Genomic DNA, 24,243 nt, shown 5'->3' with positions numbered 1-24,243 from the left:
AGGCCTGTGCAGGGCATTTCTAACACGCTTCTGGCTGACGCTGCTGCTCCTGCTGCTCCTGGACCCTGTCCCGAGAGCTGCTACAGAGACGACCCCGGAGAAAACGCAAGAAGCATCAAGACAGGAGACTGGGAGAGGCATGGCGGAGCAACGTGTGGGGAGCCGGCCCGCTGGAGCAGAGGCTTCCACGGGACACCCAGCGCTTGGAATTCTGTTCTCCTCCGCCAGGGCCCGGGGACGGTCAGTCCCCTCTGGTGGACTTGGACAGCTGGTGCCAGCATCCCCAGGAGTAAATCAGGAACATGCAGAAGGCTGACCAGGGAACGGGGCACTGACAGTGGTCCTAAGGAGAAGGCATCCTCCCAGCGACTGCTCCCGGGGCCAAACGGCAAGGTTCTGAAGGGTGGGAACAGACGGACCAAGAATTCACACGTGAATACAAAAAATGCCATCGAAGAGGTGGCAGATATTCCCAGGACGAACAAGAATATGAAACCATAAAACAGAAGCAAGGGGCCGGGCGCGGTGCGGTGGCTCACGCCTGTAATCCCAGCACTTTGGGAGGCCGAGGCGGGTGGATCACGAGGTCAAGAGATCGAGACCATCCTGGTCAACATGGTGAAACCCCGTCTCTACTAAAAATACAAAAAATTAGCTGGGCATGGTGGCGCATGCCTGTAATCCCAGCTACTCAGGAGGCTGAGGCAGGAGAATTACCTGAACCCAGGAGGCGGAAGTTGTGGTGAGCTGAGATCGCGTCATTGCACTCCAGCCTGGGTAACAAAAGTGAAACTCCACCTCAAAAAAAAAAAAAAAAAAAAAAAACAGAAGCAAGTAGAAATACTGAGGTGAAACTCAAGTCCTGGAAAGAAAGATCACGATGGCGTGGATCGGAGAATGGACGTGGATGAGGTGCTAGCTGCTGTTTGGAGGTGAAATTGAGGAACGCACTTAGGGGAAGGCAGGGAGGAAGAAACAGGACCTGCAAAGGAAGAGCTGAGAGACCAGGGTGAGCAGCCGTGCCAACACCGCCGATAAGAATCCCAAAAGGAAGTTATGGCAAAAGTGCAAGGAGAAAATATGTGTAGAAATCATGAAAATTAATTTCCTGGAGTTGAGGAAAGAGGATAAGCTGCAGGTGAAAGAGTCCACAGATGTCAAAGGACAGAAACTACAGGAAAACTGGCTGGCAGATACCTGGGTGTGACACCTGGGGTCATAGACAGCATCCTTAAGGCACTGGGGCGGAAGACCCAGCTGCACCGCCCAGCAGGACAGGACTGACTGGGGCCTTTCAGCAGCAGCACAGATGGGAAAGATTTTGATATTTTCAAAATCTAGAAGAAAAGAACATGAAAGCCAGCCAGACCCTCACGTAAACAGAAGGGACGAGATAAAAATGTCCTCAGGCTTACAAGGCCTCGGGAGATTGGCCACACAGAGACCCATGCCAAGAGTATTTTTAAAGGACGTGGTTAAATAAGAAGAACAGCGAATCCAGGAGTCGCTATGAGAATGATGTGAAGTAAAGGTGACCAAACACAAGGCCAATTTGTATTATCCTTTTTTTTTTTTGAGACGGAGTCTCATTCTGTCGCCAGGCTGGAGTGCAGTGGCGCGATCTCAGCTCACTGCAACCTCCACCTCCCAAGTTCAACTCTCCTGCCTCAGCCTCCAAAGTAGCTGGGACTACAGGCACATGCCCCACACCCACACCATCACGCCCAGCTAATTTTTTTATTTTTAGTAGAGACGGCATTTCACCATGCTGGCCAAGATGGTCTCTATCTCTCGACCTTGTGATCCGCCTGCCTCAGCCTCCCAAAGTGCTGGGATTACAGGCGTGGGCCACTGCACCTGGCCTGTGTTGTCTTTTTTTAAAAAGCTAAGATCAAACAAAACATGTTCGTCATAACCCAAAATTCCAATTCTCGATCATAGCCATGCGAGAGGAGCTGCTGAGGGGAGACGAAGGGACATAAAAATGAGCTTATGTTCTTGGCTGGGGAGGGGGAAGACGCAGAAATCAATCAGCCTAGAATCACCAAGGCTTGGCGACTGGCAGGGGAGAAGGTGTGTGCGGTGTCCAGTGTGGGTCCAGGGATTCCGAGTGCTGAGCAGAATGCTGGAGACGAGGAGTAGGGCTGATGGCTTGGGTGGAGGGAGGTGGAAGGGCAAATGAGCTGTCAGCAGCGAAGTAACTGTAAAAAATGTGCCTGAAAAAGCTAAACTTGAATGTCTCCTCATAAACCAAAAGCGTGTCAGGCTTTCCTTGCAGCAGCAGCGTCTTGCAGGAATGAAGCTAGCTGTCTTTATGTTCATTTGTTTGCTTTTAGATAGCTGTGTTCTTTTCATTCAGGGATGGAAAAATAGATACCAAAGAACAGGACTCTGGATGGCTCCACGCGGGATTCAGGAGGTGCCCCCTAAATGGAGACAGAGCCATGCCACTGGTTAAAACCCTACAGGGCCAGCAGGACACCTGGCTGCCCACACGCTGGAGGCACACACGGCTCAGGCACGTTCCCCTCGGACTTCCCTAAACTCATCTCGGCCTCATTTTCTTCAAAGAGAGGTACAAAGTCTACTCCCAGGGTGAAGGGTAAGTAGAAATTCCTTGGTGGGATAAGACAGAAAGGAAGTCACAGACAGAAAAATGACACATGCATCCACGTGCAAATGTGAGCCTGTATAATACGTTCAGATGACACCTATGCAGACATAGAAATGTGGGCTGGGACGTCACATCCAGAGGACCGCAGCTTTTACTGAAGTGTGAGTCTCGTGCAAATGAAGAACAAGAATACAGACGACAACTGAGATCATGCGCGTAAATAACAGTGCTTTACATCATAAAATGCTAAACACTAGGGATTTCTATTGTTACCTGTATCAGAAAATGTAAGGACTAAATCAAACAGCCATTTGCAAAATTGTTTTGTAAACTGGAAAACATTATAAAAATGTCAATTATTAAGTGATTTTCAATGAACCTTAAAGACTGGGGATATAGTAGAGAATATAAATATCTCTAAATTAAATCCTTTACCAATAAACAGCCAGCTTGGCTGTTTTACCAAAATAAAGGTACAGTCTGTCTTACAGGAATTTTTAAATACTTGTGTTTAATGAGATTCCTTTTCAAGACCATGTGCAATTAAAAGATAGATCTGAGTTTCAGCTAAGGTTTCAGAATCTCTGGATGCACAGTCTCATTAGGCACCCTGAATCCTGGCCTCCACGTCTATGGGTCCCAGCTGTTAGGTCAGCTAGTTCCCCCACTATTAAGGGACTAAAAAGCAGAGATTTATCAGACAGGGTCTCAAACTTTAAGGAGCTTAAAATACGGAAGAGGAGAGACGACAAGTCCACAAATAACCATGTCCAAGGTTGATGGGCTATTTATCAGAAAGCTGAGGCCAGGACTCAGTCTTCAGGCCTCTCCTCCAACACCAACTCCATCCCACCCAGTGCCACAACCGTCGCATGACAGTCACATCATGTGTCCGTTTCTCCAACCTGACCTCTTCCCTGACTTCACACTCACATATACAGGCTGGTGCATCTCCACTCTGATGTCCAACATGCCTCGCAAACAGGGGGCATCCAAAATTTCATTCAAAACTCCCCCAAAACCCGTTTCTCCTCTCACCTCCCCCTTCTTAGGAATGGTACCGACAGTGTCCCAGCTGCTCTGATCAGAAGACTGGGAGTCTTCCTCCCCTTCTTTCTCCTCTCCCCTCCCTCATTGCCTCCCCTCCAACCCCACCCCGCCCCCATACCCCATCTCTCAATCACTCACTCCTACATGAGGAGGTTGATCAGCAAGCCCCATAGCATACAGAAACACAGCCAGAACCTGCTTGCCTTGGGCCCAGCCACTGTGGTCTCCCCTGGATCACCTGCAGGCGCCTCCAGGCAAATCTCCCATCCCACCCCATGGTCAGATGATGACACTCTGTGCCCAGAACCTGCCAATAGATTCACACCACACTCAAAACCCAAGCTTCTCAGCGAGGTCTACAAGCCAGCCTTCACTTCCGGGACCAGCAGCTCCCACCCTCCCTCCCTAGGCACTGCCCTGCCACTGGTGGCTCCCCCCACAGAGCCTGTGCGCCTGAGGGTCCCTCTAATGGAGACGATCTCCACCCAGATCACAATGTGTTTTACTTCTTTGTGCCATTCAGATGTGTTCTCAAATGTTGCCTCCGCAGAGAAGCCAACCCTGACCAGCCCCGTCACTCACCCCAGGCCCTGCCCTGCTTCATTCCTCTGTGTGCCACCCCTTGCATGGCATATCTCAGGGGTCTGCTCCTGAGCGTGCATCTGCTGTCTCTCCACCAGACAACATCCACCCTTTGAGGACCATGTGTTGTTGAGAAACATTAAGTTGACCGTGCCCCCATGGCTCCTCTGTGGAGGATACCTTTTAGTTTGTAATTAGTGGTAGGTGGGTTACAGCTGCCTACTTGGGAGATTCTTGAGTTATGAGTAAATGTAGAGCACCTGTGTATTAATAAGACTCACCTGTCTAAGAGCAAATAACTACGTGGATGAGACTCTGCTTGGGGCCTTCAGCCTAGAAAAGCTGTCAGCCTCTCAGCTGGCAGGCTGCGGGCCCCCGGATAGATCCACTGTGCTGTTCTATCTCGGTGTCTCTCTCTCAATACCTTCAGCGACACCTGGGTGGGGGTCTCCCAACCAAGCTGGTACTCGTTAAGCGGAGCCTAAGTGTGGGTACTTGAACCTAGGATGAAGGGTTGCCTGAGCAATGGAGAAAGAGGTGAAGCTGGCGGTATCCCAGGAATGTTTGAAAAGAATCTCCTAGGTGAGTCAGGGGAAGCCAGAAAGGCACCCAGGGGGAGACTCCCACATGAGATAGGCAGAACCCGAAAGTAGCCAGAGTACTATTGGAAAAAATCCCCGGGGTAAGTTGGGGAGCTCGGGAGGAGCCCGGGGAGACTCCCAGGTGAATTAGGGAGAAGTCGGAAGTAGACTGAGAACATTTGAAAAAAATCTCCCAGGGTTAGTTGGGGGAGCTCCAAATTAGCCCAAAAATGTCTGAAAAATTCTCTCAGGGTGGAAGCTGGGGGAGCTTGGCCATATTGGGGTAACATGGGACAAAGATCAAGCAAACACAGGGCTTATTTGGTGTGGTCTGTTAGGGCTTTGGTGAGTTCTGCCCTGGAGCTGTTCAGACAGACGATGAGGAAAAGGTTCAGGAGGGGAGGAGTGTGATGAATTATGTAGAGAAATTATAGAGCAAAAGGGTGAGAAGTCAAATGAGGAAAAGGTGTGCACGTCAGCACCCGCTCAGTATCTTGTAGAAAGATGGCCAGATCCTCCTGATAGTTCTACCTCTGCTTCTGCTGGCATGTGTATTCCTAGAGCTACGGTAACCAGTTCAGGCGTTTGTACTCCTAGAATTACGGTAACAGGTTCCAGCCAAGCCGGAATTCACCAAGCCGGAAAAGAGGGAGATTTCAAGGCATGGCAGCTTCCAGTTGTTGTACACCCTCAAGATAAGCAGGGGCAAGTGTGGGTTGCTTTTGAACCCTTTCTCTTGAAACTGCTGAAGGAGTTTGGACAGGCCGTCAGCCAGTATGGGCCTGAGTCTCCATTTGTGCTGGGATTGTTAGAAAATGTGACTACTTCTTACCAGCTGATTCCAATAGCCTGGGATACTTTAACCTGAACTTGTTTATAAAAAAACAAAGGCTTTTCCATCTTTGAAACAAAAGGGTGCTGAGCCTGGAGGATGTCCCAGATGTAGAAAAGGAAAGCATTGGGTAAATCAGTGTCGTTCAAGATTTGACAAGGAAGGAAATCTGATTTCAGGAAAGGGGTTGAGGGACCACCTCGGGCCTGATCCAAACTGGGGCCTGTGCAGTACGAACTGTTCCCTTATCCCTATACAATGCTTGTTCCCTGCCACGGCTGGGAGCGCAGCAGATTTGTGTAGTTCTCAAAGAGTACGCATTTTACTGGGAGAGCCACTGCATAAATATCTACAGCAGTTTGTGGCCCTTCACTTCTAGGGAGATCTAGTCTTACTGCTCAAGGAGTCAGAATTCATACAGGAGTTATTGATGCTGACTTTATAGGGGAAATTCAAATTGCAGTGTCCTCCGTTCCTTGGAGGGCTGAGCCTGGGAAATTCACAGCACAGCTTTTAGTTACACCACATGGAAAAAGTAGGAAAAAGTGAAACTACAAAAACAGGAGAATTTGGAGGCATAAACAAACAAGACAGAGCAGCATGTTGGGTAAATCAAATTACTGGCATCCTACATGCGAGGTTATGACACAAGGAAAGAAATGTAAAGGATTGGTGGGTACTGGAGCAGGTGCTTCTATTTCTTTCCAACATTGGCCACTGTCTTGGCCCATGGAAAATGTTCACTTTCATGTGCTTGGAGTAGGGCGGGCCTCTGAAGTGTACCAAAGTAGTCGCATTTTCACCTGAGAGGGGCCTGAGGGACAGCTTGGAACTATGCGGCCTGTTATGATGCAAATCCTTGTTAACTTGTGGTGAAGAGATTTGTTACAGCAATGGGAAGCTCAGGTTTTAATACCTGAACAATCATAGAGCACCCTAGGCCACCAAATGATGCAGGATAAGGGCTATGTGCCTGGGATGGGATTGGAAGAAAATCTGCAGAGCCCAAAGGAATTTTTAGAAGTTAAAGGACAAAACTCTTGCCAGGACTTAGGATGTTCTTTTTGATGGCAGCCATTGTGAAGCCCCCAGAGCCTATCGCCTTGACATAGATGACAAACAAACCCACATGGACAGAGCCACAGCCGCCAAAGAGAGAAAAACTGGAGGCTTTAGAAAATGTAGTTACTGAACAACACCTGAACAAACAATCCAAGGAAGAAACTGGAAGGCAGTTAACCTGGTGGCAAGGTCCACTCACAAAGAATCGGGAGAGGCGTGATAACCTGGGCGAGAGGATTTGATTGTATTTCTACAGGTCCAAATCAACAACCCGTGTGGGTACCATCCACACTTTTTTTTTTTTTTTTTGAGACGGGGTTTCACCATGTTGGCCAGGCTGGTCTCAAACTCCTGACCTCATGATCCACCTGCCTCGGCCTCCCAAAGTGCTAGGATTACAGGCATGAGCCACGGCGCCTGGCCAACCATCCAGAATTTTTAAAGTCACACTATGAGCCAGATACCAAAAAAGACTTGCAGGAGACCCCCCAGTTGCAGAGACGGTGAGACTAACATTGAGGTGGAGTATCGTTGCCACAAGGAGAACACGCCAAACGTCACCACTGACTTGGGGGTCAAACTGGGAGACTTTCACAAATAGCAGAGGAAACCCTGAAGCAAGCAGGACAGCCTGTTATGGTGATCGTGATGGTTACCACGGTTAAAGTGAGTATTTCTGGAGCTGGGATAGAAGTAAAAGAAAGTCTCACACATTGGGCATATTATTGTTTTCTTCCTTTAATGATCTCTGGCCTTAGTATTTTCTGTAATAATTTGGGAAATAAAGTAACAATGTTTTGGCCATCAAAACCTGAATACCAGTAAAGTAAAGAATGGTCCCCTAAATTAACATTAATCTGGAGAGATTGTGTTGTGATAGAGGCTGAGGTGCGGTGCAACAATTCCTAAGGAATTGTTGATTATTGGTCCCCTAAGGGGATACTTAGCATTGATTGCACCCATCAGTCCTCTTATAGTAACATAGAATTCAGATGGCAGATAAAGAACTACAGTTATTTAGAATTTATACATACTGAGATCAACAACTCGATTGTCTGGAGAGATGGGGAACTAGTGTGGCCGATGATGAGAGCTGAATGAAGAGAACGACCCTAAAACCAGTGAAAGTCTGGGAAGGAAAATACAGAGAATCAGGCCCTAATTCTTACACATCAGGAGTTTACAAGAAATAAAAGCTGTTTAGATTCAGAGCTGTGTTAACCACCCCCCTTCATATCTTTTGGTGGTAGGAGAGTTATAGATTAGCCTGGTAACTCTAAAAAATATGAGACTGAACGTAATCCGAACAGAAAAAAACAGCACCTGGAAAGGCCTTTGGGAAGTAAGCAAGGAGGAGGCACTCGGAAGACCCTCGGCCCCTTTTCAGCAGGAAGCAGTTACAGAAGAATGACCTCTGTCCTATTTCCCAAAAGATTTCTGGGTCCCGACTCCTTAAGGAAGAAATGTAAGAGTAGGCAGTCAGGCTCCGAGGTGCTTGAGGGAGCTGCTGATGGACTGGCAGCCCGAAAATTTGGATGAAAACACTTGGAGGATCTATGATTGCTGTTGTGATTATATTATTGATCAGTTTTCTCTTTGTGTAGTTTGCAGGTGCAAATCCAGAATCCTCCAAGAAATGGTTCACCAGGATAGAGCTGTACTTGCTTACCTAGCTGTGCTGAAACGAAGACGGGGGAAGATGTTGAGAAGCATTAAGTTGACCGTGCCCCCATGGCTCCTCTGTGGAGGATACCTTTTGGTTTGTAATTAGTGGTGGGCAGGTAACAGCTGCCTACTTGGGATATTCTTGAGTTATGAGTAAATGCAGAGCACCTGTGTATTAATAAGACTCACCTGTCTAAGAGCAAATAACTATGTGAATGAGAATCTGCTCGGGGCCTTCACCCTGGAGAGCTGTCAGCCGCAGAGGCTCTCAGGCTGTTGGTCCCTCGGATGGATCCACTCTGTTGTGCTATCTGAGTGTCTGCCTCTCAAATACCTTCAGTGTCGCCTGGGTGGGGGTCTCCTGGCCCAGATGGTACTCAGCACCCATGCTCAACCCATTCCCCTAGAGCTTAGAGGGAAACCCCTCAAGCTCTCAATAAACATTTGTTGAATCAACAAATAAAGGTTTGGTATGTTGTGAAGCAAAAGACATCACTTCTCCTTCGAGATGGGCGGGGTCAGGCCACACTCAACGTGTCCAGCGTGTGCGCTGCACCTGGCACCCAAGCTGGGATTTGGCTACTCCCTGGGCCGGGACACACTGTGCTGAGCCAGAAGTGACATCAACTGGGCAAGCAGCTGCCACAAACAGTGGTGGCCAGGCTGCTCCGTGGCAATGCCCCACTACGCCTCCCTCAGACCTTTCACTGCCTTTGGGGTGGGCACCTCTCTCTTTCCTAATCAGGTTAGTCAATATCAGCAACCTCAAGTTCATGGGTCACGACAGTCTCTCCAAAATGAGTGTCACCTAAATCATGGATGCTGACGTTCAAAACACACTGGTGGATAAGGGACAGCTGTGCCCACGATGTGAAGCAGCATGACTGACACTGGACCCTGTACAGAAAATGAGGCAGGAAGCCCCTGCCTCAGAGGGGACAGGGCCAGCTCACAGGTGTGGGCCATGGGAAGCACATGTGTGTGCTGTGTGTGTGTGTGTGTGTGTCCCACCCTGGCATTCATTAGCTCTTAAAACATCATAAAACTCTGCATATAGCCACTAAGGCCATCTGTCACCTGCTGCAGCCCTGGGTATCCACGCATATCTCCCAGCATTTTCTAAAACCCAAGTTTCACTACAGCCAGGCCCCTCTCACACTTCCTCGCTCCTACAGCCAGGCTGTGGTCCACTCAGTCCCCTCACCCAGAACATCTTCCTTACTTCCACCACCCAGTTCTCCAGAACGCAGGATAGATCCGCCGCCTCCTTAAAGCCTCCTTCTACTCCCAGCCATGTGGGCCTTCTGCTCTGAGACTCCCACGGAGCTCAAGGTCCTCCCTGTCCCACTGGCCCGGCCCCAGCACGGCCTCCTATTGCAATGTAACTGTTTCCCTTAGCGGACCTGTCTCCCAGCAAGCTGTGTGGTCCCGAGTGTCAAAGAACACGTTCTTCCAGATGTTTTGTTTACCACCTCCCAGCTCCTAGAATAGCGTCTGGTGCAGAGTATATACTCAACAGTGGGAAACTGAAAACGGAGAGTGCGGATCATTCCACGTTAGAGTCTCAGAGAAATTCACAAGCACAGCTCATCACCTTTTCCTTCCAGCAGGAGACAAGGACGGAATTTTCAGAATTGTTGACCTTGGGCAACTTGCCCTCTTTCGTCCTCCACGTACCCCACTCCGTGCTAAGCATCATTCCTTTCTCGGAGTGGGCCCTGCGGTTCCCATCCACTTCTGCTTTCCCTCCTGGCCTAGGGTGAGGCACAAGAGCCCGCAGGGTGCCGATGTGAGAAGGCGCCCTCCTGCCCCTAACCCTAACCCTCCTGCCCCGACTCCTGCGCGTCCGCCAGTTCTTGGAGCGTGTGTCTCTTCTGGGAGGTCTCCTAGACTGGGCTCCCCCGGAGCTGTGCTCCCTCTCGTGAACACGCTCCCCTCACCATAACTGCTCACCTGACGCCTTTCCTCTCTGCTGGGCTGCAGTGGGGCTGAGGGCCGAGTCCGCTCTGCTCACGGCTGCATCCCCGGCACTCAGCCAACAGCCACTATGAGCACCTTTTCTAACCGAGATCAGCAATCGTCTTGCACAGAGACCCACAGAATTTCACTCAGTATTTCTCTGGGCTATTTGGATGCATCACGCTAAAAGTTCAAACTATCCAATGAATCAAGGAATTTTTTTTTTAATTTCTATTAAAAAAAAAAATAGCCGTGAGTGGTGACTTACACCTGTAGACCCAGCTGCTCAGGAGGCTGAGGTGGGAGGATCCTCTGAGCCCAGGAGGTCAAGGCTGCAGTGAGCTGTGATCGAGCCACTGCACTGAGCCTGGGTGACAGAGAATCTCCTAAAAAAAAAGAACTGGCTTAGTTTCTAACCCACACAAGGAAAAGGTGTGATGGAAATCTCAGCTAAATCATATTAGCATTATCTAAAGAATGATAAATACAGAGAAATACAAATAACTGCTCAAATGCGTGAGAAGCAGTAGCCGCAGTTCCCATTCAACAGTAGCACACACATGGATTTTTTTAATTCTGCAGCGTGCGTATCGCATCACTCCTTAAAGCTCAGTATTTGTACTTTCTAAGCATTTCTTTCATTTCCAAGCTCTGCACTTTTTCTAAACCCAACCATAAAAAACTAATTTAAGTCTAGGGAAAAAAATAAATTAGCTTATTGATCTAATGTCCTTTTTTCCCTTTAAATATTCTATTCCCTTGCTTACTTCTACCATATGAGAATTTTCTCTCCTACTCTCACTACTATCATTCTATATGTGACACTTAAGATTTATTCCAAGGCCAGGCACAGTGTCTCATGCCTGTAATCCAAGCACTTTGGGACGCCGAGACACAGATCACCTGACGTCAGGAGTTCAAGAGCAGCCTGGCCAACGTGACAAAAACCCATCTCTACTAAAAATACAAAAATTAGCCAGGCATAGCGGCGGGTGCCTGTAGTCCCAGCCACTCTGGAGGCTGAGGCAGGAGGAGGTGGAGGTTGCAGCGAGCTGAGATTGCGCCACTGCACTCCAACCTGGGCAGCAACAGAGCGAATCTCAAAAAAAAAAAAATCAATTTCTTCCACTATCATTTCTAGCTTCTCCCAGAAATATACACAGGTCTACCTGCTGCACACAGCCTTATCTCTTTGAGAATAATACGCTAGTATTTACAGCTGCATTCTGGGGGTCGGGGGTATTCCCAGTACTGATCTGCGCACAAGCATCTAACTTCCACCGGCTCCTCGCCGCTGCTATGACTCAGGGCTCCACTGCCCTAAAGGGCCCAACACTTTACGCTCTACCCGAAAGCGTTCATCAGTTTTCATCACTGGTTTCACAACTGGTGACTGTAAATCCCTCTTTGATGTTTTTAATCTACCCCCGAGAGAGTGAGCTGACAAAAGCATAAGGCAGGATTAAACGTTTCTGCTCTTCCACCGCAGCGTCTACCATCAGGGACCAGGGCTGCCCATGGCGGGCTCCTCCCACCTCTCCCTGCCGCGCGGCGTTTGCCCACTCCTCAGCCTGGAAGACCTTCATCTCCCCTGCGCCTTCTCAGCTCCCCCCGCCTCCGGGGCAGTCCTTCGCACCTCATTATCCAGGTGGATGCCTCCACCTCGCCCCTGCAGCCTCTTGGCCTCCCAGTCTCCCGCTCTCCTCCTTCACCTTCCTCTAATCTGCTACAACAGCTAGACCCTGGGCCTGAGGCCTCCCAACTGGCTCTGGTTACCCGTCCACACCAGCAACGACTCCGCCTGCTGTGCCAGGAGCCCCGCCCCTGCCTGTCCCTCCCGGCCTTCACCCCATGCAACCGCCCGTCTGCCTTCTCCTCTCTCATCCCCGGCTCTGAGTGCCCGAGAGCACGCACAGCTACGGGTTGGTTCCGCTACGAATCTTCAGCGTGCGGCTACCCTGCTCAGCAATCCCCGCTTCCGTGTCCCTCCCACTGCCCCCATCCTCCTCTGTCCATTCGCAAGACACAATCTTTTCCCATTTTAGAGTCCATTAGACATTAACTTGCCACCTTCCTTCCCACCTACCTCAAAGCTTTCTGTGCCTGCACCCATCGTCACCTCCACCCCTGCCTCGCAGGAAGGGTGGCTCCCCACCTTGCACGGCTTACGCATCCACCCATCCTCCAGGTCACACCACCTGCCACCTGCTCAGGGTCTGGCTCCTGTGCCCCACTCCCTCCTCCACCTTCACCCTCTTCCCCTCCACTGGGACTTCACCCTCGGGAGAGAGGTGTGCTCAGGCCCCTCCTGTTCAGCGGTGACCACGTCTTTGCCCTGAACCCCTCAAGCCACAATCCCACGTCTCCTGCATCACCCCACTCACCCCCCTCACAGCTACGTGGTCCCTACACTCCAATGTCTGCTTTCTCACCCCTCACTCAAGCCCGCCCACAGGACCTGGCTTCCATCTCAAAGAGCGCATGGCCACGTGCTAAGTGCAGTCAGAGAGGACGCTCTAGGTCTCATCTCGCCGGCCTCAACCGTGGTGTTTGCTGGAAGCCGATCTGGCCCCGGCTTCCAGGCTGTGCCCTCCCGGGCCGCTCTGCCACCCCGGGCACCCACCACCACACCCTGCCTCCGCTCCAGAGTCTGCAGCTCCTCTGCACACTCCTCCGTGGCTTCCCTTCCTCCCACTCCAAACTCTACTCCCAAGAACTCCACCCCCAGCTGGTTCCCGGATCCAGGACAGGGAACAGGCAGAGGGCCAGGAGTCCATCTCACAGAAAACAAGGCGAAAAGAATTCAAAAAAATCGCATCTGGGCAAAGGCAGGATCAACTGCCAAGTGGTCAGACGAGGCACCAACGGGCAAGGCCACAAAGAGGTGGAAACCCGGTCCAGCATCAGGACCACGAGGGCGCGAACCTGAGGCCGAAGAGCTGCTGAGGAAAACAAAGCTCCCTTATAGGATACCCAAAACCTTGCCTGTGGGCAGAATGGGGGCATAAAAGCAACTGATTAGAGACGTTCTTGTCTTTGTTTTAAATGATTTGACGTTTCTGCCTTCTTGTGAAAAATGTGACCGCAACGCCACATTCTCACAAGATGACCAGCGGCTGATGCACCCGAGCTGGCTTCTCCATGGGGCCTCACCCACACACACATCCCCGGTCTCCAAGTCCGGCTTCCGGCTCCGTCTGCAGCCCAGGCTGGGGGTCCCACAGGCATGCTTAGTTGATTCTTCAACTCGCTGTCAACACCCAAACCTGCTCCCTGCAGGACTCCCCACCTCAGAAAAGGACCCTCCTTGGTGCAGTTGCTCTGGTATAATGTTGCAGGAATACCAACTCTGCCAGTCCATGAACATGGATGTCTTCCCATTTATTTGTATCTTTTTCAAGTTCTTTCATCAGTGTTTTATAGTTTTCAATGTAGAGAGCTCTCACTTGCTTGGTTAAATTTATTCCTAAGTATTTTACTCTTTTTGGTACTTTGGTAAACGGGATTGTTCTCCTAATTTCTTTTCCAGATAGCTCACTGGGATTAGGTGGGAACACAAGTGATTTCTGTATGTGGGTTTAGTATCCTGCAACGTTACTGAATTCTTTTATTCTAACAGTCTTTTGGTGCAGTCTCGGGTTTTCTACATATAAAATCATATCATCTGCAAACAGATTATTTGACTTCTTCCTTTCCAGTGTGGATGCTTTTGTTTCTTTTTCTTGTCTGATTTCCCTTGCTGGGACTTCAGCCTTATGCTGAATGTAAGTGGAACAAGTGGGCACCTTTCCCTTGTTCCTAATCTTAGAGGAAAAGCTTTCAGCTTTTTACCACTGAGTGTGACGTTAGCTGCAGGCTTGTCTTATTTGGCTTTTATTATGTTGAGATACATCCCTTCTATACTAATGGCTGAGAGCTTTGATGGTGACAGGATGTTGAATTTTGTCCAGTGCCTTTTCTGCATCTATTGAGATGATTGTATGATTTCTGTTGTTCATTCCATTAATAAAAGTGAGGTGTAAAGTTAGGTTGTTTGAGATCTTTCTTTTTCCTTAATATAAGCATTTTTCTTTTTTTCTTTTTTGAGGTAGTTTTGCTGGCTGGAGTACAATGGTGCAATCTTGGCTCACTGCAACCTCCACCTCCCCAGTTCAAGCGAGTCTCCTGCCTCAGCCTCCCGAGCAGCTGGTATTACAGGCGACCACCACCACACTCAGCTAATTTTTTGTATTTTTAGTAGAGACGGTTTTCACTATGTTGGCCAGGCTGGTCTTGAACTCCTGACCTCAGGTGATCCACCTACCTCAGCCTCCCAAAGTGCTGGGATTACAGGCATGAGCCACCACGCCTGGCCATTATAGGCATTTTTCTTTATAAAATTCACGCTTAGAACTGTGCTTGCTGACTCCCGTAAGGTCTAGTATGTATCTCCATTTCTCTTGGTCTCAAGATCCTTTCTTCATTTCCCTTTGATTTCTTCCTTGACCCAGTGGTTGTTCAGGAATGCACTGTGAAATTTCCACATATTCGTGAATTTTCCAATGTTGCTCCTATTCCTAATTTCTAGTTTTGTATCATTATAGTCAGAAAAAATACTCGATATGATTTCAGTCTCACGTTTGCTAAGACTTGGTTTGTGGCCTAACGGAGAAAGCTGTGTACACGAGAAGAATGTGTACTCTGCTGCTGGTGGGCAGAATGTTTGGAAGTATGTTAAGCTCATTGGGTTTCTATTGTTATTCAAGTCCATGGTTTCCTTATTGACCTTCTGTCTGGATGATGTATTCGTTGTTGAAAGTGGGGTACTGAAGTCGCCTCCTGTTATTGTATTGCTGTCTACGTCTCCCTTCAGTTCTGGTGATACTGGCATATTATGTATTTAGGTGCTCCAGTGATGGCTGCATATATATTTATAATTGTCGTATATTCTTGATGGACTGACCCTTTTAACATAATGCAGTGACCTTCTTTATCTCTTGCTGCAGTTTTTCACATGAGGTCTATTTTGTCTGATTTAAGTACAGCTGCCCCTGTTCTCTTCTGAGTTCCACTTGCATGGGATATTTTTGCCATCCCTTCACTCTCAGCCTGAATGTGGTTAAAGCTGAAGGCCAACTCAGATTATCTTCGCAGCCACCTGGCTCAGCGCCCGTCTCTCACCTCCTACTCTCAATCCGTCATCACGATGACCGCTGTGAGCTTTCCTTCATGCCAGTGGGACCCAGTGGCTGCAAGACAGCAAACCCCTTGTCTGGTCTGTAAGGTACTCATGGGACCTGCCGCTTCCCTCACAGTAGTGCTGAGTTTCCTGCGATGACAGTGGCGTGCTTCCTCAACGTGCTCTGCCTGTTTATGCCTCATCCACTGTCACAGTCATAATCACAAACCCCATTTCATGCTTACTATGCATCGAGCGTTACACTAAGCACTGTACATATATTAGGAACTTGGAAGTAGGTATTATTATTACTTCCAGTTTTCCAGATGACAAAATATGCATCGAGAAGTTGGAAATGTCCTGGAGATAACAAAGGCACGGATGGTGGAGAGATTTTGCTCCATGTCGGACCCCCAAGTTCATGCGAGAAGCCATTACACACACCAGCTCCTTCCCACATGCCCATCTCTGTCCCATGGAATTCAGTTCCCCCCATTTCTGCCAAGACTCAATTCAAACACCAGCTCCCACAGGCCTGGCTCCGCCAGACCAACTGCAGCTCCCCTGCACGCTCCTCCGTGGCTTCCCTTTCTCCCACCCCAAACTCTACTCCCGAGAACTCCACCCCAGCTGGTTCCCGGATCCAGGACAGGGAACAGGCAGAGGGCCAGGAGTCCATGTCACAGAACATGAACGACTGCAGCATTCTAGCAACTTAAATGGTTGGCCCAATCAGCAGGGTTTCAAGGGAGCAAGACTCTTTTTTGCAAGGCTCTATTCTCTACCCCTACCACATGGCAGATGTTCCATGGTTTGTTGAATGAATAAATTAATGAGACAGGTTAAAAGTAAGTATGGAACAAGATTGAGAAAATACCATCTGCTTGAAGAATTAAAATTAAGAGTTTGTGGTGAATCATTATAGACCTTGCTGGTCTGGCCAGAAAACTCTCATAGAAGAGAATAAACACAAGCTGCCACCCCCGGATGTCCTACAGGTGAGAGTCTCCTTACTTCCGGACACCTCCTAGAGGGAAGACTTTTTCTCCAATCATGGCCAGCATGATATCCCAATCACACAGACTAAATTTGGGTATAATAACTTTTGCGGGTGGAATAAATAATCTTCCATTTGTAAAAACACTGTAAGAATAAAAAGAAAAGCATCCATTAATACGTTAAGTTTAAGGGGGAAACACTGAAAACTCAAAGTATATATATACATATACATATATATAATAAGTCCTCCATATATATAAATATAAATATATATACATATACATATATAATAAATCCTCCATATATATAAATATAAATATATATATACATATACATATATAATAAATCCTCCATATATAAATAAAAATATATATACATATACATATATAAACATATACATATATAATAAATCCTCCATATATAAATAAAAATATATAAACATATACATATATATAATAAATCCTCCATATATATAAATATATATATAAATATACATATATAATAAATCCTCCATATATATAAATATAAATATATATATACATATACATATATAATAAATCCTCCATATATAAATAAAAATATATATACATATACATATATAAACATATACATATATATAATAAATCCTCCATATATAAATATATATATAAATATACATATATAATAAATCCTCCATATATATAAATATAAATATATATATACATATACATATATAATAAATCCTCCATATATAAATAAAAATATATATACATATACATATATAAACATATACATATATATAATAAATCCTCCATATATATAAATATAAATATATATATAAATATACATATATATAATAAATCCTCCATATATATAAATATATATACACATATACATATATATAATAAATCCTCCATATATAAATATAAATATATATACACATATACATATATATAATAAATCCTCCATATATAAATATAAATATATATACACATATACATATATATAATAAATCCTCCATATATAAATATAAATATATATATACATATACATATATATAATAAATCCTCCATATATAAATAAAAATATATATACATATACATATATAAACATATACATATATATAATAAATCCTCCATATATATAAATATAAATATATATATACACACACAGAGTATGCACTAAGCAGCCTCCAATACTGCATACCATACCCTATAGAGGACCTTATCAAGCTGCACAGAATGTCACAGAGCCTGGTGACATAAACATATATATATACATATATACTGTGGTTTTGTTGTAGACAAAAACCACAATAGCGGGCTACAGAAAGAGCATGAGTGAAGGTGCCTTAAGGTTAATAGTGGTTGTGAAACAGGAAAAGTTCCCTTGTCCCCCTCAGAGTGCGTGCGATGGGGGTGTGGCTCGATTCTTCAGTGGTCCGCTGCTCAAACCTCCAGGTAGGCATACAGACGGGCAGGCTGTGAGGCTCCAACCCCACAGTTGTGACATTCTGTGCAGCTTGATAAAATCTGGGTGTTTCATAAAGTCTAAAATGCCCAGATGAACAGGACATGACTCCACTGTTTAAAAACACGTCTTCCACGACTGTGATGGGTAAAATGAAAGAAAATTGTGTCCATTTGGAAAACGGGTAGATAATTTCACCTTAAAGAATGTAGCTATTTTCCCTTTCCCTGGAGCCAAGATCATCTCCCAGAGAAAATTATATGCATTCCTTTGAAAAATTAACAGAAACCACTTATTTCACTCCTGAGTTTTAAGGCAGCTTCGATGTAATCTTGGTGGGGGGGGAGTCATTTATTATTTCTATGTGTTGAGGGAAAGGAAGTACTTAGAAGATTTTCGAAACCCAATACCAAGTTAGAAGTGTTCATGAGACTAGGCCATAATCAGACACTTGCAATAGTTTCAAACTCTTGTAATTCACATTATAATAATGTAAAATATAAGGTGTATTGTTTAAGTCTAAAAATAATGAATGTTATCATTGATATCTTTTAACAATACAGAAGCTCACCTTTGCAATTCTGGTTGTTAATTTTTTTACATTATAATTTACTGTTACTGCCATTTTGTTGTCTTTTTCCTTAAATTCAAATAACTTAGAATTTGAGAAATATCTCACTTTAAAGTAAATGTAAATAGTAATTTAATATGTTTGTCACAATACAGAGAACCCATTTTCTCTGCTAAGGTTTTGTGGCAAAAGAGACTTCCAATCCACCCAGAGTCCAACTTCTTCCACAGTTAAGATGCCGCCCACAAGAAGTCATAAACAAAAAAAAAAAAAAAAAGAAGTCATAAACAGAAATCTTCTGCAAGTTACAGCATCGTTTATCATTGTGCTATTACAATTACAATAAAGGTTTGCTACAATGTTCTCAACTATTGGTTTTCTTACTTGGTTTAGGCTGAAAGTTTTTCTAAATATAGATTACTAACAGGAATAAAAGTAATAAATGTTTAAACAAGGTCTTGTTATATTTTTGTCTTGATTTTTAAGAAATTTAATGTATAGTGTTATCCTGAGTGTTGAGAAAGAGGCATACCAACCCACTGCTGATGTAGTCGGAAATCTGCACAGTCTTCTTGAAGGACACTTTGGCAAAATAGATCAATGTAATATAAGGGATCAATCATCACTGACCCAGCCATCCCACGCCACGAAACTCACCCCACAGAAAAGTGGACAAAGACTTATAGGTGATGATATTTCTCATGGAATTATGTATGAAGCCAAAAATACAAATTGTCTAAGTTTAGATGACTGGTTAAATAAATGATGCCACGGTCACACCGTAAAGTACACAGCCATTAAAAATTATTTATGCAGAATTTATATCTACAGGGGGAAAAGGGTCAAATATAATTAATGTTGTAGACAAAACCCACAACAGCGGGCTATAGAAAGAGCATGAGGAGCAAAGGTGCCTTAAGGTTAACAGCGGTTGTGAAACAGGAAAAGTTCCCTTGTCCCCGTCACAGGGCGTGCGAGGGGCATGTGGCTCACTTCTTCGGTGCCCCGCTGCTCAACCTGTAGGGGGCATCCAGACGGGCAGGCTGTGGGGCCCGACCCCTCAGCAGTGTGTAGGGGTAAATGTTTACAGCTCCCAAAGCCCTAGTGGGTGTGTGTCGCAGGGGGTTCTTTTAGTTTAGCCATCCGTAGGTGGCTTGTGTTAATCTGCTCAATTAGACCCCTGCCTTCTCGAAAGGACAGAGGAAGGGATCCTCTCCTGAATCAGGGTGTTAGACTCCACTGTGTCCCCAGGGACTCCTTTCCTCTCGTCTATGCTCCCTGACACTGTGACCGACTTCCCTAAGTTCTCTGCTTCCCTCCACCTGGCACTCATTTAGCCAAGGACATCGTCAGCTGTTAGGCAGGACTCCTCCTTCTCTGTGGATCACAAACTCCACAAATGTAAGATGTATTTGGAGGCAGAACCCTGAAAGATAGGAATAGATCCTTCCACGCCGCTCCCCAAGATTCCCAAAAATCATTTAAAACCGGAGGGACTTGAAAGGTACTGCCCGATATTTCTAGTCCATGCCACACTCCCATTCCAGCCTCTAAAAAGCCAAATGGAAAAATACCCACTGATCTAAGATCTGAGACTGATCAAAAAATTGTCAAATCGAGGTTTTTCTTAGTGCCTGACACTAACACTATCCTGGCTGTGATCACTTCTGACACCCAGTATTTCACGGTCATCGATGCGTGCCCTGCCTTTTTTAGAATTCCCTGTCATGAAAATTCCTCGTGCTTGTCACCTTCACCTGGGAAGATGAACCATATTCCTGGACCATTATGCCCAAGGATTTACTGAGGCCCCTACCTGCTTCTCACACACCCTAAGTGCAAATCTGAAGGAGGTAAAGTTCCCAGGAAACTCGACTGTAATCCAATTTGTGGATGATGTCCTCCTACGTTCTGAAAGTGACAACAGCTCCCTTCTGTGTGCTGAATGCCTCCTTAGGCCACGGAGTGGCTAGACACCAAGTTCAATTATCCTCTCTGTGTGTCTGGTATCCGGGCTATGATATCTTGGTCACACACACACACACAAAGACCAAGTTTCTAATCCTCAACGTTTTCCTTTCCTGGAAGCAAAAGGACAATTGGGGACGGGGGCGGGGGCCTTGTGGGACGCTGGAGGATATGGACGCCCAATTTCTCTCCAATTGCCTCTTCTTTTTAGGCCATGATGAGGGAGTCATCCCTGGACCCAGCAGTAAGGAACCCCCCACCTAAAGACATTTTTGAGAACCTGAAGGGCTCTCTAGTTTCACCCCACCTCGAACTTCCCAATTACTCCCTGCCTTTGTCCTTCCTTGTTAATGAAGGAGAGGATCATGTCTTGGAGTCTCATCCCCAACACATGAAAAGCTGGGTTGCGAGCGCTTCCGCCGAGCTCAGGAGTTGAGGCAAATCCCCCGCCAGCGAGCCAGGGCTGCAATCACCGGTCTTGTCCCGGCTGCCTCTCACTTGCAACTGGGTCACCTATTGGACACACGCATTCCTCATCCCATTCAGACCTTACAGACCCTACTGCTTAATGAGAATACCGCGTTTCTCTGTGGCCAAAATTCCCTCTTATGAAATCTACTGCTCTCCACCCTCACATAACCGTACTACACCATCAAAGCCTTAACCCTGCCACTTGCACCCACTAACCATGGACGGGACACCCAAGTCACTAACATCAGATGATCATCTCATCCTAGATTAGATTCATCAGAAACCCCTCTGCCCTAAGCAGATCTCACTCTTTATGGCTTCCATCTCTGGAGGGAGGATGAGCCGTTCCAGGCTGGATATCCCATCACTGATCAGCACACACCTCTTGGCGATGGAGCCCTGCCATGTGTTAAATCAGCCAAGGAGGCTGAATGAATCACTCTCACTCGGGCGTGCATGAAGACAGAAGGAATGAAGGTGAAACATCCACGCTGCCAGCCGCCATGGCTTTGCGGCAGTATGTGATGTTGGTGCTATGGAAACGGGGGGTTGATGACAGCAGCCGGTACCTGAGTCAAACAGCAGAACTTCTGGAAGCACTGTTATTACCCCAGCAAACTGCTATTATTAAAACGGAGGGACACGGTATAAAGAAATCAGATGAGACTTAGGGAAATAAATGGGCTAATAAATAAGACAAACTGGGACTTCTTCCCCGCCTCCGCTTGAGAAACCCACATGGTCTCCTGGCGTTGAGCCCATACCGCTGGCTCACCCTTCGAGGCCCCGGACCCCTGGTGGGGTTATTCGCCCTCTGCTACGGTCTGAATTCTGTGTCCCCTCATCCCCCAGTTCACGTTGAAACCAAATCCGCAATGCAAAAGCATTCAGAGGGGAGGCCTTTGAAAGGAGATTCGGTCATGAGGGGCTTAGGCTTATGACTGGGGTGAGTGCCCTTATACAAGAGGCCTCAGAGAGCTCGCCTGCCCCCTCTATCAGGGAGGACACAGCAAGAAGGCACCTCTGTGCAGCAGGGAGCAACCCTTGCCAGAGGCCAAACCCGCTGGAACCTCCATCTCGGCCTCCAGAACTGTGGGCCAAAAATTTCTGTTGTTTATAAACTACCCAGGCGCACGTGTTTTGTTATGGCAACCTCAACAGACCCCTCCCGTGAAGGAAACAACGTCTTCAAGATGCCTCCCAAGGAAATAACACAGGAGCTCCACATGCCCCACCCAAGTCTATCACCGGAGTCACTGTATGTGGTTTACACCTGACTCAGCCCAGAAAGGTCCAAGTGCAGCACGTACTGGACAAACAATGGCTTGAACCCTTTAGCTTTTATCTGGACCAAGCAGCTGCCCCTCACGCCATCTGCCGGAAACATAGCCCTGGGAAAATTCTAAACATGGGCTGAGGAAGGGAAACAGCTTTCCCTGGCCCCCTCCTTCACTGACAAGCAGACTTTATCCAATTACCAGAGTCCCAGCAGCCAATACGTCCCCAGTATGTCCCCACACTGATCTGCATGTTTTCTGAACGGTTAGAGGTTTTTCCGCTGCCAAAATGCCTCCACGATGTCAGTTGCCAACATTGTCCTGGAAGTAATCTATCCCACTTGGGGTATCCCCTCTATAATTTCTAATGAAAGATCACCTTTTACTAGCAAAATTACACAAGCAACTAAAAATACAACACATTAGTCAAAGACTCCACTGCCCTTACAGCCTCAGTCATCAGGCCCCTTAGGAAGAGCCCATGGTGTCCAAAGTCCAAGCTGGCTAAGCTGTCTGAAGAACTGGGCTTTCTATGGCCAGAGGTGTCACTCATCCTTCTTTTGACTCCCAGATCCTCACCCCATCCTCCTCAGACACGGTCTCCCTTTGAAACCATTACAGGAAGACCATGAGAATGCCCCACACCTCCTGGCTAACAAGGGATTTCAATTTAAGGCAGTCTGACATCCTCAGACACTGTCGGGAGTTCATTAAATACACACAGTCCTTCGTCTCAAACTCCTTGATCAGCCTTTACACAATTTGCAGATATGAGATCTGGTATTTTGGAAATGCCACCGTCAGGAAACTAACCTTGAACCCACACAAGAAGGACCTTGTGCTGTTTTGTTCATTTCTGTCCAATTACAAGGTGTTCAACTTTTGTCCGTATCTCATGGCTAAAAAAAACACATAAGGATGATTCAGACTGGAAAGCATCCAACCAGAGATCTCAAACCACAGTTGTACCGACAGCTTCCAGCAGCAGATGACAGCCAGAGGCAGACAACTGTCCCAACAACCGTGGAACCAGCAGGTGATGCCACGACACGGTGGCTTCTCTCCAGATCATGGAACAAGAGCCCACAGATGCTCCTGCCTTTTCACACTCCCCAACAGACTAAATCTTCTCCTGTGATTCCTGCATCTTCCTCCCAATTGCGTCAACTACTACTCGCTCCCAGAACCACGTCCAGCCTTCCGCTGGGCCCTCCCTGGTTCCCCCAGTCTCACTCTGCCTGCAAGTTCCTAGTGTGGTCACCACTCCCTCATTCTCTCGGCTCACCAGGCAGCCAATGAGACTAACAGGTGAATTCCTGGGTTTGCACTCACCGCCCCCTTCCCTATTCAGTCCTGAAACTGGGAACCCCTTCATAGCGGCCTCGTCTTACCCATAAATAAGGTCCTGACAGGAAACATCCCACACACACCACCAGAGCAGTCCCCTTCTGAAGTGGCACGAACTGTAACTTCAAGGCCCCCAAGCCTGGGACTACAACATGGCCTCATGAGCTCAGGAACATGACCGTTCACGGGAAATCAGCCTAATAGACTTGGCCTGTCTGTGGGACACAGGGAACCCTTCATGTCCCTGTGGCAGGACACTTTATATTCTCATGAAACAGGAGCTCAGTATGAGGGCCAGACTCCCTGTAGGCATCGTCTTCCTTCAATACCCCGTGATGTCAACATCACAGGAAATTATTTGGCAAAGAAACCAGGCAGATGGAATTGCGGGTTGAACACGACTAAAACGCCCAATGAGCGAGAAGACCGTAGTCAACGGTTACTTTTCTCCCTCTGGGGACTACTCCCGGTTAGCCCTTCAAGCCAGTCACAACCAGTACAGGCAATAGCCAATAACCTTATTCTCATAAGGGTCATTATTGGGTATGATGTGGTCACAAAACTTAGAAAGTGCAACCAGCCAGTGGACTGGGTCCTGGCATGTGGCCCATGCCGACCTTGAAATGGCTAAATGTGACAAACTTCGCAAAGGAGACTC

The 24,243-nt window shown here is 46.9% G+C and overlaps 1 protein-coding gene across 2 annotated transcripts in view; it reads right to left on the bottom strand.

Moving 5' to 3' along the window:
* The window catches only part of DCDC2C (doublecortin domain containing 2C), a 146,072-nt gene that overhangs the window by 87,827 nt on the left and 34,002 nt on the right, over positions 1-24,243 (bottom strand). Inside the window, exon 4 of one of the 2 annotated variants that reach the window (XM_064363825.1) lies at positions 16,518-16,646. The exons of the other annotated variant lie outside the window; for it this stretch is intronic. Within the exon in view, the coding sequence (XP_064219895.1) occupies positions 16,518-16,646 (129 nt within the window). The remainder of the gene's footprint in view (positions 1-16,517; positions 16,647-24,243) is intronic. 2 annotated transcript variants of the gene reach the window in all.

The sequence above is a fragment of the Aotus nancymaae genome, unplaced genomic scaffold (genome assembly GCF_030222135.1).
Source record: "Aotus nancymaae isolate 86718 unplaced genomic scaffold, 86718_ANA_hifiasm-v0.15.2.pri h1tg000057l, whole genome shotgun sequence".
Classification (NCBI taxonomy): domain Eukaryota; kingdom Metazoa; phylum Chordata; class Mammalia; order Primates; family Aotidae; genus Aotus; species Aotus nancymaae.
This window is presented reverse-complemented; position numbering and strand designations above follow the sequence as displayed.